The sequence below is a fragment of the Acomys russatus genome, chromosome 2, assembly GCF_903995435.1.
Source record: "Acomys russatus chromosome 2, mAcoRus1.1, whole genome shotgun sequence".
Classification (NCBI taxonomy): domain Eukaryota; kingdom Metazoa; phylum Chordata; class Mammalia; order Rodentia; family Muridae; genus Acomys; species Acomys russatus.
This window is the reverse complement of record NC_067138.1, coordinates 2,114,501-2,133,532: the sequence shown is the minus strand read 5'-3', so window position 1 is coordinate 2,133,532 and position 19,032 is coordinate 2,114,501. Positions and strand designations below refer to the sequence as shown.

General features: G+C 51.0%; 1 protein-coding gene and 1 pseudogene across 1 annotated transcript; both read right to left on the bottom strand.

The window, feature by feature from the left end:
* Positions 1–9,927, bottom strand: Grhpr (glyoxylate and hydroxypyruvate reductase). Its single transcript, XM_051157552.1, has 9 exons — positions 9,820–9,927; positions 8,057–8,187; positions 6,676–6,748; positions 6,098–6,214; positions 5,250–5,338; positions 4,259–4,363; positions 3,253–3,388; positions 1,649–1,779; positions 1–310 (listed from the first exon to the last, which is right to left on the bottom strand). The coding sequence occupies exons 1-9, from the start codon at positions 9,900–9,902 to the stop codon at positions 189–191; spliced, it is 987 nt and encodes a 328-aa protein (XP_051013509.1). The 5' UTR covers positions 9,903–9,927; the 3' UTR covers positions 1–188.
* Positions 9,928–15,649: 5,722 nt separating this feature from the next.
* LOC127205833 (40S ribosomal protein S11-like) lies at positions 15,650–17,183 on the bottom strand (annotated as a pseudogene).
* Between the last annotated feature and the right edge of the window lie 1,849 nt (positions 17,184–19,032).

Below are 19,032 nucleotides of genomic sequence, written 5' to 3'. Positions count from 1 at the left end.
TGTGTCAGAAATTTTTTACTGTTAGCATGACAGGCTTTTGGCAGGGACGTGCCCAGCTTATCTGCCAGTTCCCATGTCCCTCGAAGACGCAGTAGAGGAGGCATCCCTCAGGCTCTTGCCTCAGTTCAAAGTCCAGCCTGGGTCCGTCAGGGAGGCAACATGTCTCCAGCTCTTGAAAGCCTCTCTGGCTACAGCTTAAGTTCACTCGGCATTGGCTCCCCTCTTATGCCAGCCAGCAAGTTGTTAGCTGCCAGCAAGGACATGGTGTTGCGAGTCTTGTAGGTGGCACTGCCAATGTGGGGCAGGATCACTGGAGGGAGAAGGAAGCATTGGTGCCCGACTACCCGCCAATAGCACAAATGTTCTGCCTCAGCACCCCTGCCCCTGCACCCTCTGCCTGGGCCCTACGCTTGGAGGTGGCAGATGTTCCCTACAAACCCCATTCCTGCAGGCTGGGGCTCAGAGGAACAAATGCTGAGGCCCAGATATAAACAAAAGACTTGAACCCTTAAAAATATGGTAGGTAACAGGGAGTCTTGTTGCCCATCGAAATAGTGAAACTAGATGCAGCTCAGGAGCCCAGCAGCTCCCATGCCCTGCAGCCTTGAGAGCGAGGGCACAGGGCTTCTGAACTACAGAAGTAACCACGGTGGAATGCTGGGTAATGCTGTGGTGCCTCTGGTCCCATGCTGAGCAAACGAACTTATCTCTAAAGAGCTGCTTGCCTCCCGAGGCTGTACTGGGACGTGAACTGGGGCTACAGCCAGCTTTCCTGGCTCTGGACAGTAGCCCTCACATCACAGCCAGTGTTCCTTGCAGACTAGCCATGGGGACGGGGTCAGGAGGGTTGCCAAAGGCTGCAATAATGGGCGCCTTCACTGAAGAGGCAGCAAGGGCATGTTTGGGCTTCCTCTCCAGAATGCAGAGGGGCATCAGTAGCTCGGATGCCTCTCGGTGAGGCTAGAGGCAGAAGCATCGCCGTTTGCTGAACAAAGAAGGAAGGCAAGCACTGAGGCCAGGGTCTCAAAACGCTCCCAGGGCCAGAGGCACCAGCATCATGTTGTCAGGGGCCTGTTAAAAGTGCACGGTCCTAGGCTGCAGACCAGACCTGGCTGTCAGTGACTCAGTCCCCCTAGGAGACCATTGACAGAAAACTAGAGCAATTGCACCTGCGGACAAAGCAGCACTAGCCACAAGCATCTGAAGAGAGGAGGAGGGGAAGCTCAAAATGCCTGAGGCTAAAGAAGGGGCCAAATTCAGGGGGGCCAGTCTTGGAGGCACTGATGGCTGGTGAGCCGAGCATCAGAAAACCAAAAGCTGGGCTCTCCAGCCACAACATGAACGAGCTGTTGTTGGCTGGAAGCTTCATACTTTATGCCGGTTGTGCACAGCGGTGGTCTCATTCTGTCCCCATACACTGGTAACAGTGGTAGGAGTGCGGTCAGCCTTCATTTAGCAAACCCATTCGCTTCTCAGGGGACAGAGACCCAGCTGAGCACTGCATTCCTGCTAAGCGCCAGTCACTAACAGCCTACACACTCCCGGTCCCTGGCTGTGCCCTCTGCTTAGCATTGGCTAGCTCCACAGCCAGGCCTGGACCATTCTCCACACTCCCCAGGCAGCTATGCATGTTGGAAACAGCTCTTACCACAGTTCTTCAGCGTCAGCAGGGGGTGACTTGGAGGCAGTGGTTCTGGGGTGGTCACATCCAGTCCTGCTGCTGCAATCTGACCACTGGCTAATGCCTGGTACAGGTCTTCCTGGTTCACCACATCTCCCCTGGAAGTGACAGTGGTGATGCTGGGGCCCAGACACTCCCTCCACCCAAGCCACCCTTAGGGCAGAACAAGCCACAGAACATATTTTTCCATTCACCAAGCACGTGCACTGACTTCTAAGGCAGTAATATATTAGAACACACTATAGGGAGCCTGCATACTTGCCAGGCATGGTGGTGCACACCTTTAATCCCAGCAGAGGCAGAGGCAGGTGGATTGCTGTGAGTTCGAGGCCAGCCTGGTCTACAAAATGAGTTCAGGACAGCCAAGGCTACACAGAAAAACCCTGTCTTGAAAAACCAAACAACAACAAAAACCCCAAAACAATGCTTGTCTTGACCTGAGCCCTGCCACTCACCACCACTGGGCTCCTAAGGAAACCCTAACTTGCAGGAATGCTAGGGCATGGGAGTGTGTAACAAGCACTTTGCACACATGGGGCACAAGAGTCTGCAATTGTGTTGGGCCCGCACAGGTGCTTCTGATCTGCCTGATCCCCCAGACCAAGAACACAGGGTACCATCACATATATGGGCAAACAAGGACAGAGAAACCTACTGGGAGCCAATGCTGGAAAAAAGAACTGGCTTTCTGGAAACTTTGTTCACTCAATAGTAATTAAGCAGTGGAATACCAAAACGCAGACCCTGTATGGTCTTGGGGGTATCTTGGTGCTGGGCAGGTGGAAGCTGGGCCTGCCATGGATGGCTCCACTTTGTTCTCCCACACCCAGGTCTGTCTTTCTGTAGCTAAATGTTGGTACTCTCCGGTAAAACTGCAAATAGGCAGATGCAGTGCATGAACCCTTGAGGTGGTCCCACCTAATCTTTCTCAAAAATGATACAAGGTTCAAAGTAAGAATTGGTAGCACACACCTATAATCCCAGCCCTTGGAAGGCCGAGGCCAAAAGATACAAGTTCAAGGCCAGCCTGTGCTACAGAATAAGACCGGCAAAAACAAAAAGTTCAAAAGGTACCAACCAGAAAGGAGCTAGGGAGATGAGGATGGGGGAATTGCTCCATCATAGGACCACTGCCCTGAGGTCACACATGAGAGTGAATTTTAGAGTCTGTGTCCCCAAAAGCCCATGGGTTCAAACCATCACTGAAGTTCCACCAGGCTCAGTAGCATGGAAGGTTGGCCTTTGAAGGACCCCACAAAGTCCCGAGCCTTTGTAGCAAAGGGAAGTGGGTCTGCTAGGGACCCCTGGTGACTTGCTCCCAGAATCACACTACTGTGAGCCAAAGCCCTGAGCAAGGTTGGGCTACTGCAGGGAACCGGAAGACAGGACCCTGTGCCGACTGAGCTCCCTCATCCATTTCACAAAGGGCCTTTTCCTGTACTTGAGGTTACCATGGCATTCTGAGCTCCCGCATCACCAACCAATAGGGGCAGGCACTCCAGGTCACGGCAATAGGCACACTCCTCACCAGGAGTGTTTGAGGCCCAGAGATAAGGGCAGCCCTCAGCTACCTGCTGATGTTGATAAAAATGGCTGTGTTCTTCATCTTCTGGAAGAAATCCTTGCCACAGAGCCCCCTGGTAGCAGGTGTTAAGGAGCAGGCCACTACAATGAAGTCTGACTCCGCAGCCAGCTGAGCCATGGGCACTGAGGGAGAGGAGAGCATAATTAGAGGCTACCAGTGAGGGACAGCAAGGCGGCAGAGGCCAATGGTGTGCAGCAGTTCCCATCTCCCACAGGAGAAACTCCCAGGATGCAGGGCGCGGTGGCACACACCAGTAATGTCAGGGGGCAGGAAGGCTACCTTGACTTGGAGGACAGCCAGAGCTACATAGTGTAATGATCTCAAGACACAAAACCAGAGGGCTAGGGGGACATCACGGACTATAAAGTGCCCACCGCATAAGCATAAGGGCTGGTGTTTGGATTCCCAGCACCCACTTAAAAATCTGGGCAAGACTGGAACTCCAACCCTGGGGAGACAGAGACAGGTGGTTCCCTGGAGCTCCCTGGCCTGCCACTGTAGCCACCTCAGTGAGTTCTCGGCTCAGTGAGAGAATATGTCTCAAAAACTATGACGGAGGGGTTGGAGAGATGGCTCAGCAGCTAAAACTATTGCAAGAACCAGAGTTTGGGTCCCAGCACCCACAAAACAAGCCATACATCTTGAGCATGCCTACAACATCAACTCTGAGATGGGTAGAGACAGGTCAGTGGCCAGGGCGTCCCACCCAGAGGAGAAAACTTGAGGTCAAGGGCATATGATGGAAGTCTGCTCCTGAGTGGCCCTCTGTGTCTCAAGCAGATAGAAGGGATAATATGTAAGGGTCATAGAAACCCCCAGAACACCTTGAGGTCCTGCAGTCTGCCTGTAAATCACACATACATACTCACACATGTACACACACGCTCACATGCACACATAGATATGTCTCAAGCTCCTGCCTGAAAATGACAGACAGACAGACACACCCCACCACAAAGCACAGATGGACTCCAAGACAAAGAAGCGTTTACCAAACTCGGCCTGGAATTCTGCTGCTTCCTGAGGCTTGGGCTGGCGCCCTGTGTAGAGAAATCTCTGGACACCAAACGGTTTCAGTCGTCGAGCAATGGCCTGACCTAGAAGTGAGGGGTCCACGACTTGCACACACCTTCCGGAGGGCAAGTGCAGGTGACCCACAGGGCGGATCTTTTTCTGCTGTGGTGGTGCCAGGCTGCCCCAGTGTAACTAGTCCCCAGCCAGTACTCTGTACTCAGGGATCCAGAGGGAGGACCACACTCAAGGTGGACTGGCTTGCACTGGCTTCACACGGGTTGCAGTCATCATGAGGGTCATTTGCTGACCTTTCTCTGAGAACTGGATGTGGCATCTCTGAAGACAGGGGATCAAGAGGTCCCCTCCCTCCTCCTGCACGCTCTACTTCTGGTCTGTGAATGTAGCCCTACCTCATTTGACTTTACGTGGCACTGCCCAGCTGCCAACTTGTTCCAATAAAACCTATACAAGTTTTTCCATGCATGCTCCTGCCAACAGACATGGGCACTTGGGTTCTCCGGCTTGAACGCACCTAGGTTACTGGACTTCTCCAAGAAGCTCCAAGGACTGCTGGCTGGCCAGGCAGGTGACCCTCATTCCCTGCCCCCAGGCTACCTAGGTACAGGCAAGATGACAGCACCCTGGCCTCCTTCCAGGTTTCTGAAGGGATAGACTGAAGGAGAGGGCATCCTCAGCTGCTACTGCTGGGAAGAAGCCTGCTTTCCAGAACCAGGGTCCAAGCAGGTGCAGGCTTCCCTGGAGTCCGCCTACTCCCGTGGCCAGCCCAGCACCTTATTATAGACTTGTATTTGGTCTAAGCCCCAAGAGGACCCTGGCTCAGCAAGCCACTGAGAGCTTGGGAGCTTGCTTTTTGTTCTTTCAGCCATATACACAGCCTCTCCAAAGGCCTAAGGCACTGGGGACTTAACCAAGAGGGGTAAGATGGGGAACAGGTAGTGGGAGCCTCACCTATGCGCCCCAGCCCTACGATGCCAACAGTGCTCTGCGAGAGTCCATAGCCGCACATCCATAAGGGGTTCCAGGAGCTCCAGCCACCGCTGTGGGGAGAAGGGGTGATGTGCGGCCCCACCTTGTAAAGAGATGAGGGGCCACAAGCAGCCCACACCCTGAGCACTCCAGGCCTTTGTCTAAAGCCTCCCGGTCACAGGGCAAGGGCGGTTGAAGACTGAATGGCTCTTTTGAAGCGACACAGGGGGTGAGGCCACAGGGCCTTAGCCGCACACCTGCTTTTGCCTGAGGCTGTACCACCAGGGAGTCCGAAGTAGAGGCTGCAGACTTAGATTTGAGGTTTCAGAACAAGTTCTGGAACCAGGCGCTCTAGAGCAACACAGAAGCTGCCCTCCCAGGTGCACCCTGGGGCCCCGAGTGAGCCAGGCTCAGGGTTCTTACCCAGAACCCTTGCATCTGATAGGAAAGCACTTTTTCAGTTGTGTCCATGGTGTCCCCACATAATGCCCTCGGGCACTGTCGAGGAAGCTCCCTAGTCCTCACATTGTAATGCAGGCGTGAGCAGCTTTGGCTCTCAGAGCTGCATCTAGGCCTCCAGCTTGGCAGCTTCAGCGTTGCAGGTGAACAGTGTCACACTTGTAGCTCCCTGGTAAGCAGGGTTTGTCCCTCCCTTAGCCTCGTCTCTCACGACTCCCCTCCCTGTCCCCTTTACTGCAGGTCTGCCTTGTGCTTTAGCTATTTCAGCTGTGTCCTCCCCGCTCCAGACACAGAGCTGCTGGGGACCAGGTTGACTTGAGTGCTCAGGCCCCAGTTCTGGGCACATCTGACTTTCCCAGCCATCAACTTACTTCTTTACTTCTTCTATGGCCTCTGGCAACCGGCGGCAGGTCGTGAGTAGCAGAGAGACAGCAAGTTCTGCAGTGGCATCTGTCAGGACACCTGGCGTGTAGCCTACCCGGATCCCGCTAGAAATCAAACATCTGCTTGTGACACTGGCCTCCGGCTCCTTCCCGGGAGTCTGCTGAAGGGTCGCTGACTGCCAGGAAGCTTGGAACCCCATGTGTTCCTCATCCCCATTACACCCCACGATGGGGAATATATGAAAATGGAAGATTGGGGCTCAAGGTCTGTAGCAAGTAACTATTTAACCGTCCTGGATTTCTTCACTGGAAAGGGAGTAACACTTGCCTTTTCTACTTCCAAGACATCTTGGAGATCAGAAAAGATAGCAGACATGATAGGATATGCTCCTAGGGCACCGGGTCCTAACTTTCTGGGTTTCAGTAGCTTGTGCACGTGTAGGTATTTAGTAATAGCCACTTGGCACTCTCACAGAGGCACATGGCATGAGGCAAGCAGAGAGCCTTCTTGCCCACTCTGGTTCAGCCTCACACCAGGCCCTGCCCAGAGCCCCAGCTGCACCCACCGTTTCTTGATTTCATCCAAAGCCAAGTGGTCAACTCCCACCGACAGGGTGCTGATGACCTTGAGGTTGGCTCCTGTTGGGCAGAAAACACACGTGTCTGTCCTCATGGAATTCAAAGCCATGCTCTGGGATCGATCCCGGGGATACCTATGTAATGGAAGTTTTGGGTTGTTGGTAAACTCAGCTATGTTATGGAAATATGTTTTTGGTTTTAATCCCCAGCATGGGACTTCGGTTTGGGTGTTGGTATATCCACAGCTGATAACTGCCTCCCGTGGGGCTTGGTCTTTGCCAGCTGGTAATGGCCTGCCTTGTGCAGCTCAAAGAGGGGCATGGTCTAGGACTCTGAGGTAGATAAATACAAGAGCCCGGAGAGAGAAAGTGTGGCGTGTAGCAGTTTGGAGAGACCAGACAGAGAAACATTTCAATGTGTCTCAGCGGCAGGAAGGAAAGTGCTTGTTACAGTTTGCTGTTGACAGAGATTGGTATATCCCAAAAGAACCCGTTGACCATAAACATCTGGGAGAAGTAAAGGGGGCCCTCTCTCTCTACTAACCTTCTTTCTCATACCCAGGGTTAAGGGGCTGGTGGAAGGAAGGTAGAGGCTTCAACACCCCCCCCAAAATTGTTTAAAAACTAGCATCAACACACCCACTTATCATTTCTTAGATGTAGGGGGAAAGCTGCCATCTTTGTCCCTTGTATAAAGCTGAACAACCTCTGTTACCTACAGATAGATGTTCACGGAGTATCTTGGCCCGATCGCAGTACACCTTTTTAGGTCTTTTCAGGACTCTGGCCCACCAGTGGCTTTGAGTCTCTTTTAGCCACACCAGAAGTGCTGAGGTGACTGGGGTATGACCTCATGACCTCATAAGCATCTAGTGAAGGCTAGGACAGGAGTGGTTCTACACCGAATCTGGAAGCCTTGGGTCTGAAGTGTTCCTTAACGACTCACCCAGGCATAAGACCTGGGACCACACTGCATACATGTGCTGGGTGTCTATCAGTGCTAGGCAAGACAGTGCCGAGCCCTCTGTCCCGCAGCACACAGGCCCAGAAAGATCTCAAGAACACAAAGCAAGGCTATGGCACAGCAGGAAGGTTGAGAGCCCAGGGTACTCTCCTCCACCACACAACCCTGTCCCACTCCCACTCAGGCAACACATGGACTTTGCTCTCTTGAAGCCTCTCAGAAACTTACAAGCCAGACTGGGGTCGACATGTGCCCGGTAGAGCTACTGCTAGGGACGTCCTCAGGAGACAGGGAAAAAACTACACACCAGCTAAAATGCCAGCTGCAGCAAGCTGATGCTCGTAAGGCAAGGCACCCACCCCATCACCCACCCCTGAATTCTGCTCGGGCTGGCTCCGCACATACCTGCAGCATCCAGAAGTTTCTTGTCCACGCGGTCAGTGAAGCGGCAGAGCAAGCCGTGGGCCCCCATCACACCTTGCTCCAGATCCTTGCTCGGGATGGGGTCATCTGAATCCCACTGCTCCACCTCACAGCTGAAGGGGCGGGGGGGGGGGGCGGGTAGAGTGACTCAAGGGATGCAGGGAGCTTCCCAGATGCAACAGCATGCCCACCTGGCAAACAGCCTCCTACCTGCTATGGCCTTAGGGTGGCCAGAGTTGAGATCAGGTTTTTTTTTGGGGGGGGGGGCTCATAACTGTCTGGAGTGTAGTTGGGGGAAGGGGGCTGCCAAAATGGGAGGAGCTGACAAAAGCTAAGGGCCCCCCAGGACAGTGCAGAGCTTGAGTGGGAAGGAGGAATGTACCCAAGACCACTTTCAAGCCTAGAAAGAGCTCTCTCATACTCACGGTGGTTCTCCAGGCAGCCAAGTGTGGAGGAGTTGGGGGAGGGTGCAGAAGTGGAGGCAGTCCTGCATCAGAGCCACCAGGCTAATCCTCAATGACCAGCCACAGATAGGAGTTCACAAAAATAAAAAACTTTGTCCTGTGCACTTGCCAACTCAAGGTCACCTAACCGTGGGAGCACTAGGGTGTGCTTCCTTGGCGGCCCTAAGTGTGAGGTGCTCCTCCAAGCCCCTTCACTGAGTTCAGAGCAATCCTGGTGTGTGTACACAGGACGCACAGGACAGTGGCTGGTAGGTTCCCAGGTCCACTTGTCTTAGCACTTCAGGACCAAAAGCACCGACAAGAAAAAGCTGTATTGTGCTAAAAAATTTTCAAACCAAATCACAGTCCCTCCAGGTCATCAGAATTGAATTTGATTTAATCCCAGCACTCAGGAGGCAGAAGCAGGTGGGACTCTGTGTGTTTGAGGCCAGCTTGGTCTACAGAGCAAGTTCCAGGACAGCCAGTGCTGTCACACAGAGCAACTCTGTCTCAAAAACCAAATCCAAAACAAAACAAAACAAAAAAAGCTGAAGGGGGTCTCACCTTCTCTCAAACTGGCATGGTAGTGCAAAGCTGTCAAGACAAAGCAATCAAACTGCAGTGCGACAGGCCTAGTCTGCCACCTGGAGCTAAGTGACCCTGGAGCAAGGTACAAACCCATCTACCCTGTGTTTTCAAGTTGGTGATACTGTAAGTCTGAAGCTGACGTCACAACTTTGTTGTTGGAAGGACTGAAAGTCTGTGTTCACAGCTCCTGGTAAGGCTAGCCACCAGACAAGGTTCAATAGCATGAAACAGTCACCAACCGGCCCTGGCGACCATGCCAGGAGCCGAACCAATGATCACAGTCCCTGAACACTCCTGTCCGCCAGCTAACCTCACAGGGTAAAGTTGACAGCCTGGACTTTACCTCGTAGACAGGCTCCCTTCCCTGAAGCTGGAGACCAGCAGCCTGGAGCAAGCTGCAACCCGGAGAACTTTCTCTAAGACAACCCCAAACTCCAAGCCCACGGCCCTGGCAACTCTTAAGCAAAGTCCCCAAGCGCAGGTGCCAGCCTCTAGGGTTCTGGCTCCGCCTCGCCTGCTTGCCAGGCACGGGGGTCTTTGGAAGGTGACTCCCAGTCCTGGGGCAGCTCCGGAAGCCCCAGCGACATGTCTGGAGACAGCCGAACTGCCCCCACGCAGTTGCAGGGGTGTCTGAGGTTCGGGGACACCCGCCAGTGGACGGGGCAGCGGGCCAAGGGGCTCAGCGGCAGTGCCGGTACCGACGCGGGCGCTTACTCTGCGGCCTGGGCGAGCGCAGCCCTGCCCTCGGCCGGCAACGGGCCAGCGACGAACACCTTCATGAGTCGAGCTCCTTTCATAAGACCCGCAGCAGCAGTGGTGGACTTGCCTGGCTCTGCAGAAGGCACCGGAAGTGGGGGCGGGACCGGCGCTGGGGGGGCGGGGCCGGAGTCCGGGACAATTGTGGTAGGATTTTAACCCATCACAGGCCACCCAGGCAGGCTGGACATCTGCTGAGGCAGTTCCTGAGCAAGGCAGGAACCAAGCTTGCTGAGTCTTTGGTAGATTCAGGCTTTTCAGTCAATAGGACTGAATGTGCATCTTGGCTTTAACCCTTAGGAGCTGTTTGGCCTTGATGAGATGACATCTGAGCCCTAATCTGAACTCCCACTCCTATGTCTTCAGGCAGGTAAGGAGGATAACCCTACTGAACAGGGGTGCTTAGCCCGAGGGCTGTGGAGCTCAAGCTGTAGTGCCCAGCTGCCTGGGACTAAATGCTAGCTCCACCACCATGAGCAATTATTAAGCTTTGTGTGCCTCGGTTTCCTCATCTGTAAAATGGGCATTGTAGTGGTACTTGCCTCTTGGCTTGTTGAGAGATGGAGTGTGTACTTTGCTTGTGATAGAGACACTGAAGTAGGCATGCTGATCATGTTTATAACCCAGCATTCAGGAGGTAGAGGCAGGATTGCAAGTTCAACGCCAGCCCAGACTTCACAGCAAGCGATGCATTTTGGGACTAGCTCAGAGCCCCAGGCCTGCCCCTTCAGCTTTGAAGGCCTCACTTTAGTCTGAGCGCTAATCAATGACTTCCTCTCAGGTCTGGGAGGGCCCCAAGGACAACACTGTGGACTTGTCACTGATTTTATGGGGGCCCTTGAGGACTCCAGTAGATAATGCATTGACAGGTATCAGCTGGACCATTTGGGGATTAATTAATTAATTAATTTGGAGCATGTAGCCTTAGGTGGCCTCCAACTCACTCTAGAGCAGAAGATGGCCTTGGACTTGCTGAAATTACCAGCATCCAGCAGCACTTCCTGCTCCCATCTGGGTCTGGGCCAGAGCTTTACACTACCACCCCTGTGCTAAGTAATACATTAATAGGTGTCTCCTCTACTGACCCTCATATGTGTTGCTAGACCACTGCAGGGAAAGGAAAGGTCCTGGAATTGGGCAAACATTGACATGAGGTGTTTTTGTGTCCCCAGGCCAGGCCTACCGGGGAGCCTGTGGCTGTGCTCAGCTCTCTCCACACAACGAGTGCAGGCCAGGGCACAGGGCATACTGGACAAGCATATCACCAGGAATCATGGGTCCCTCTCTCAAGGCAAAGCATCAGCTGACATTCAGAAGGTGCTATAGGTTGGTAGGAATGAGAACAGAACACAAAGCCAGCCAAGGGGCCTGGAGCCTGCCTGCTGCTTCGGAGGCCAAAGCCGGTGAGCATCGGGCATTGATAATGCTTATAGAGGCCTTAGCAAGCTAAGAGACCATGCCACACCCTTTCCATAGGGACTCCCTAGTGACACTGCTTCCCCAAGCTACAGCCCGGAAGCAGAGGACAAGAGTGGGGAAAGCTGCTTAAAGTCACAACCAATAAGAGACGGAGCTTGGATTCAAGCCCTCGCCTTGGCTCTAAACCCCAGCTCTTCACCACCCAGACAATGATGTAGGAGGGGAAAGCAACTTTTGGCACTGGCTTGGGAGAACTTTTAGAGGGGCAGCACTGTGATTAGAATCCAGAGGTGGGCACCAGGAGAAAATGGGGAGACAGGCGCCTCGGGGTGCTGGTAGAGGAGGCTTCTGGCCCTGAGGCTCAATGTGTGGAGGGAGGAAGCTTCACATTCCAAGGTCCGGGATTCAGAAGCCTGGAGACACCTGGCCTCAGAGAAGGAAGGCACCCACCACTAAAGCACAGTGTGCAAAATTCAAAATTTCAAAAATTCCAAATAAAATTTTAATTAAAAAAAAAATTCAAAGTGACAGTAAGAAAAGCTTAACGACTGCCACTTGTCAGCAGCAGGAGCAGGCTATCAAGCACCAGCAAATGTCTCAGCTGGCATCAGAAACATCGGACACATGGCCTTCTCAACCACGTTAGGTGGAACCTCTCACCTGAGACTAAGGTGGAACCTCTCACCTGAGACTAAGGAGGACCCCGAGCCTGAAATGTGACTGGCATTCTAGCTAGTCACCATGAGCCTCATCCAGGAAGTTGTCACAGTGGAAGACCCTGTCTCTGTACTTGGACACCAGTTTGAACCCAGTTTCTCCTGTCCATGACACCCAAGCTGCCTCAAATTGACATTTGAAATGGCCTGCCACCAAGACCCGCATCTTATATCCCTGTGCCCCGATTAGCTATGCACCTGAAGTTCCTAAGATTTCCCGTCTGGTCCTCTGTAGACTTTTCCTGGCATCTGTATCAGCTGTCTGCCTCCAGCTTCAGGCCAGCCAGTATGACTTCTGAAACCACTCCAACCCTTTCCTAGGCACCTGTAGCCTGCATATATAATATTGTGCGGCATGTAATGTGTTACTTTTAGAAACGGGGCCACCTGGTGTGGTGCCCAGTGTTTGGAACCTCAACTCAGGAGGCTGAGGTAGGATTGTCATGAGTTTGAGGCCAGCCCTGGGCTACAGAGTGAGCTCCTGGCCAGCCTGAGACACAGTGGGTACCCTGCCTCTAAAAGGATAGGAGGGGAAGGGGAAAAAAAAGGAAAGATTAGAATGAAAGAATTTATAACCACCAATGGCTAGCTATCCAGCCAAGTGGGGGTTAATTGGCAACAGGAAGCTGATGGAATCAGCAAACCCTGACCCCATGGGAAGGCCTCCATGTGCTCTAAGATACTAGAAATGCTCTGTTTGTAGCATGTTGTGTCTATGGCTCAACATGGGACCTTTCCCAAAAGGCTAACAAGTTACTCAACAGCAGCAAAGGTTGTGTAAACACAAATGTATAAGATATAAGCAACCCATGGTTCAAGGGCATGGAGTAAAAACGTCTCTCCCCCACTCTGTCCACCAATCTCTCCCTACTCGTGGCCACTTCTCAGAGGCTGACACTATTCCTAATTTCTTCTACAACTTCTTTTTTCTTTTTTATTTAATTTAATTAATTAATTAATTTTTTTTGAGACAAGGTTTCTCTGTGTAGCCTTGGCTGTCCTGGAACTCACTCTGTAGACCAGGCTGGTCTCAAACTCACAGTGATCTGCCTGCCTCTGCCTCCCGAGTGCTGGGATTAAAGGTGTGCGACACCACGCCTGGCTACAATTTCTTTTATAAGTGTTTATGCTAGATGGTGATGGCACATGCCTTTAATCCCAGGACTCTCTGTGTTCGAGGCCAGCCTGGTCTACAGAGTGAGATCCAGGACAGCCAGGGCTACACAGAGAAACCCTGTCTTCAAGAAACAAAATAAAGCAAAAGTGTCTAATGTACATATAAGAATATGTACATATTTAGGGCTAGTGAGCTAGCTCAGCAAGGTCTGAGAATCTGAGTTCAATTCCTGAGACACAGTAAAAGAGAGCTCACTCCTGAACCTTGTCCTCTGACTTCTACATACATGTTAACAACGCACGCGCATGCACGCGTGCAGACACCCCCCCACACACACACACAAGATTATACATTTATTCATTCACACGAATGGCAAGTGCTTCTCCCTAAGCAGAAATGTCTTTGGAGTTATTCTGTGGGGAGCATGGTGCTGCCTCCCCTCCCTTCCCCTTCCCTCCCTTCCCCTCCCCTTCACTCCCCTCCCCCCAGGTTGGAGATTGAACCCAGAGTCATGCATGCTAGGCAAGTGCTCTGCCATTGAGCGATAACCCCAGGAATCTTTTAGCATTTTATTTTGAGACAGAGTCTTTTTTAAAAATATTTTATTTATTTTATGTATATGAGTACCCTCTCTACATGTACACCTGAATGCCAGAAGAGGACATTAAATTGTATAGAAGGTTGTAAGCCACCATGTGGTAGCTGGGAATTGAACTCAGGACCTCTGGAAGAGAAGACAGTGCTCTTACCCTCTGAGCCATCACTCCAGCCCTTGAGACAGAGTCTTAATGAGTTGCCCTGGGTGGCCTTGAATGCGACGGCCTCTTGCCTCAGTCTGTCAAGTAACTGGGCCTGCATCAGTCCACCTGGCTGCCGCATTCTTTCTATTGATGCAGACCTGCACTGAAGGAACGCTCCATAAACAAGAAGCAGCCCTGTGGATGGACACTTAGATGGCTTCCCATATTTTGCTCTAATGATGCCACAATGAAGAGCTTCTGAAACATGCTAGTTTCCTGATGGCTAAAGAAACTCCATTTAAAAAGAAAAAGAAAAGAAAAGGAAGAAAAAGAAAGCAAGAAAGAAAGAAAGAAAGGAGGCTGATGAGATGGCTCAACAGTTAAAAGCACTGACTGCTCTTCCAGAAGTCCTGAGTTCAATACCTGGCACCCACATGGTAGCTCACAACCATCTTTACTGGAATCTGATGCCCTCTTCTGGCCTGCAGATGTACATGCAGAAAGAGCACTCATGGGGGAGGACGGACAAAAAAACAAAACAAAAAACAAAAAAACTCTTAGAAAAAGAAAAAGAAAAAGGCTGGGTGTGGTGGCACACTTCGTTAATCCCAGTACTTGGGAGGAATAGGTGGGTGGATCTTTGGGTTCGAACCAGCCTGGTCTACAGAGCAAGTTTCAGGGCAGCCAGGACTACACAGGGAAACCCAGTCTAGTAAAAGCAAAACAAACAAAACAAAACGAAAGAAAGAAAGAGAAAGGAAAAAACCCTCCATTTTATGTTAGGCATCCATCTGGGTACCCATTAGCCTCTGACTTCCAGTAACCATGACTCAGTGACCTGTAGGCTTCACCTTTCCCAACCTACTTTATTTGGGGTCCTTTAAATGCTTATACCTCCCTTCCAACCCACCTACCCTAGATAGGAGAGAAAGGAGGTTGATGGGAACAGGGGAAGCAGACCCTTTTGAACTCAGTTCCTGGGAGCAATTCCCCTGGCGTAGTCAGCAGGATTTCAGCAGACCAGCAATTCCACCAAAGTTGCTGCTGGAACCTGGAACAGCAGCCGGAACCCAGAGCCTAGAATCGTTCTCTGGAACAGTCACTATAGGAGTGTCTCGAAGTGGAGCCATGAACAGTCAAACAATACCAAGACCCCAAAAGTCCCGCCTCCTGTTTTGTGTGTGTGTGTGTCAGAGTCTCTACTAAGATGTGTTTTAGCTGGCAAAAACCAAGTCCCCTCATGATGTGGTTCATCTTTTAGTGGATAAACATCACCTGTTCTCTCACAAGTCTGTTCCCCATCCCACACTTGGGTTCTAGACAAAAACATATTTATATCCACTATAGTGACCCCCATCCAGAAATGTACAGCTGTGACCATCTACTTGTTATGATTTGAAGCATTTTGGCTTCTGAAACCTGCGTGTGCAGACATTCAAGGACTGTTTTGAGGCTGACTTGACAGTGGCGGGGGCAGAGCTGAGCATCTCTTGCCTTGCTGATGCTGCTGCCCAGGGATCAGGAACGCCATAACACTTTGAACCTATGTAACTGTGTCTGCATGATAAGTTCCTGGAAGCAGAATTGCTGGGTCAAACATGTACACTACACAAAAGAAAGAAAAATATGAATACTATACATTTTGATAGGTCCTGCCAAAATGCTTTTCATGAAAACTGTTCAATTTAATTTCCTAACAGCAATGTATAAAAGCACCCATTTGCTAGGGTACGATTTTTATTTATTTTTTTAATTGGAAAATAATTATTTGTTCTGAGGAGCAGGCCAGTGTCCCCTCAGAACTTCTGAAACTGCTTCCTGGTGCCAGCTGCCTTGGTGACCTTGAGCACATTGAACGGGACGGTCAGGGGCCCGCACTCTCCCACGGTGACTATGTCACCGATCTGCACATCCCCGGAACAGGGGACAGGTGTACAGACGTGTTCTTGTGGCGCTTCTCAAAGTGGTTGTACTTCCGGATGTAGTGGATATGGTCCCGGCAGATGACAATGGTCCTCTGCAACTTCATCTTTGTCATGACACCAGACAGAATCCGACCTCTGATGGAGGCGTTACCAGTGAAGGGGCATCTCTTGTCTGTGTAGGTGCCCTTGGTGGCCTCCTTAGGCATCTTGAGGCCTAGATCGATACTTTTGTAGTACCAAGGGAGTTTTTCCTTGTCAGTTTCTCCCAGCAAAACATGCTTCTTGTTTTGAAAGACTGTAGGCTGCTTTTGGTAAGCACACTCCGTCCACCATCTTCCCAGCAGCCTGGGAAAAAGCAGGGTACTATTTTTAAATGGTAATGCATCATGATTTTACTTTTTGGTTCTTTCTTGAGCAAAGATGAGCCTTTTTGTCTTTAAGAGCAAATTCTGGGGCTAGATAGATGAGTTAGGAATTAAGAGCCCCTGCTGTTCTTGCAGAGGACCCAGGCTTGGCTCCCACAACCCACATGGTGGCTCACAAATGTGTATTGACTCCAGTTCCAGGGGATCTGATGCCCTCTGGTGGCTCCCCATGGTGTACATACGTGTGTACAGGCAAACACTCAAATGCATAAATCATTTCTTTTGTCAAATGAACCACCTCATCTTCCAGGACCTGTTGATGATACCCTTGGCTTCTTCAGGTGTCTTGGCTGCCTTTGTCTTGGGAATTGGAAGCGCAGTAAGGAAACCAGCCATTTGTCCACAACAGGGCTGCCAATATATGGTGCATCTCCCGGTTTGCTAGTTATCCTGGGATTTCATCACTTCCTCTTTCCTTCCCCCCTTTCTTTTTTGGATGGTAGTTAGTATCAACATCTCCCCAGCCCCAAGTTTAGTTTTTAAAAAATAAATCTCATGCTTTATCATTCTGGAACTTTTGTGAGTTTTTTGTTGTTGTTGGTGTTTGTTTGTTTGTTTGGGTGGTTGTTGTTGTTTTGTTTGTTTGCTTTCTGAGACAGCTCTGGCTGCAAAACTTTAGTTGGTGTAGAACTATATGGACCAGGCAGGCCCCACACTCACAGATTTACCTCTGCTGATAGCTGAGACTACAAGGTTGTGCTGCCACGCCCATCAGCTTTTATGGCTCTTGGAGATGGGAAAAATTGTTCATCTTTTTCAGTAGATATCAGTTACTTAACGTCTATTGTGAAACAATGCTCTTTTTTTTTTCTGTCTAATTTAAAACTTGAGGGGCCAGAGGTGTAGCTGGGTGGGCAGTGCTTGCCTAGCATGCACAAGTCTCAGATATACCTGGCAGCATCTCCTAAGCCAGGCGTGGTGGCACTCACCTGTAATATCAACACTGTGGAGGGTCCAAACTTTAATGTCTTCAGTGACATGGCGAATTAGAGGCTAGCCTGGGCTACCTGATACCCTGTCTCTGAATAAATACACGATGGAAATTTACCACAATTAGAACTGACTCGTCTCCTGGGATCTGTGTCTAAACGTTGTGTTCTCTTTTTCAAAGCTCTCAGTTTGTCATAGGTGTTGGTGCCACACCAAGTAAATGATTGTACATTTGTAGTATATTGAAATTGTTCCAAGATTTTTTATTGAGTCGTCTGTCCTCTGCAGACTAACATTCCCTCCAGATGTTCCCTCCTGACTCTATTCATCTGTCTGCGTACTCCATAATATGTTTTTTTGTATAATATATTTTTATTGTAAAAGAAAAGTTTTGCTATGTAGCTCAGGCTGACCCAACTGCCTTAGTCTCTGATGTGTTAGAATTACAGGCAGGCACCACCATATCCAGCTTAAAATTTCATTTTATCATGAAGTACAGCAAGTTCCTATAGAAGAAATGAAGAAATGTGAAAAGATGTAACCCCCACCACCACCACACATAACATACACACACCCTTCACAATAAATCCCTGGATTTTCAGGAAGCAGCCACAGCCATGCCTCCTGTGGAAAGCCCCGTCTCAGGGCCCACAGACCTGAGGCTGGGGGCTCCTGTTCCCCTCACAGGGGCATGAGATTCTTGAGTGCAGGAGCCTTATCTTAGTCACCCCCGTTGGCAAGCAACATAGTATCAAGCTTGCAGAAAGGACCCCACAGATATTTGTTGGTAATCAGCGGGCAAAGGATCAGAGCAAAGGAACACCGGGCCTGGCCACTGCCCAGCCAGTGTTGAAGCTGGCCAAGGAAGAGGTTAGGAATCAGTCTTCCAAGGCCTTGTGTGGCTCCTCACAGAGTTCTGAACACAGGCACAGAACAGGTGGCTGTTAGCTATGACAAGCAGAGCCACTTGCAGCCACAGGCAAGGCAATGGGGGCATGATAGCTCCATGGTCTTAACCAATGGGGTATGGGTGGGAAAGTGGGATTCCAAGGCGGCCTCGGGAATGGAAGCCCACCCCAACCCCACTTGTGCCTGTGATGGGCATCTAGAGGTCATGGGAGGTTATCTCCAGCAGGCCTACTCCGTCATATCACCTTTAAAAGGTGCAGCATCAGAAGCCTCCTGTCCACTGTGAGGAGGTGCCCCTCCCTGTGGTGGAGAGAGTCTATGGAAGGGTGCTGCTGGGGACCTCTACTGCCAGCATCCTTAGTCCTGCAGTCGCAGAGAATGAATTGTGTTGACAGTGAGCTCATTCTGGGAGAACAAGCCTGGCCAGCACCAGGCTCAGGAGACCTGAGTAACCCCAGGCTCCTGATTGTGGAGGTGAAAGGTCTATGGTCCTAGGAATGCCACAACAGGACTGAGCACACAGCAGGTGGAAAGGTTGGGGGTGAGGGAGTGTTGCTCTGTGGACTTTGTGGCTTATGTCATTGCTGAGGCATCATAAGAAGCCGGCTGCTCAAAGGATTGGGGCCACAGTCTGACTGGGTGACATCAGGCAAAGTCTGTTTAGTTGGGGGAAATCACTGGAATGTCTTTGAGGGTGGTAGGCGCCAAGCTCTGGACCAGGTCTTCAGGCTGCGCGGGCAGCTTGTGGCACAGTGGGATTGGTTTACACCGCACCCTGCTGGCCAGGGGAAGAAATGCTTCCACTGCTTGTCCCTACCTTTGTTGGGCTCTGCCACCGCCTGGTGTTCATCCTCACTGTGGAACCCCTATCCTCGGTCTCTGTGACCTTGGTGCTGAGGGATTTGAACCTAGGTCAGCCTGCCTAAGGGTCTTGCTTGGTTCCTTGGCGACTTTTTCTGATCACCCAGCTTTTGTCAGATTCCCTAAACT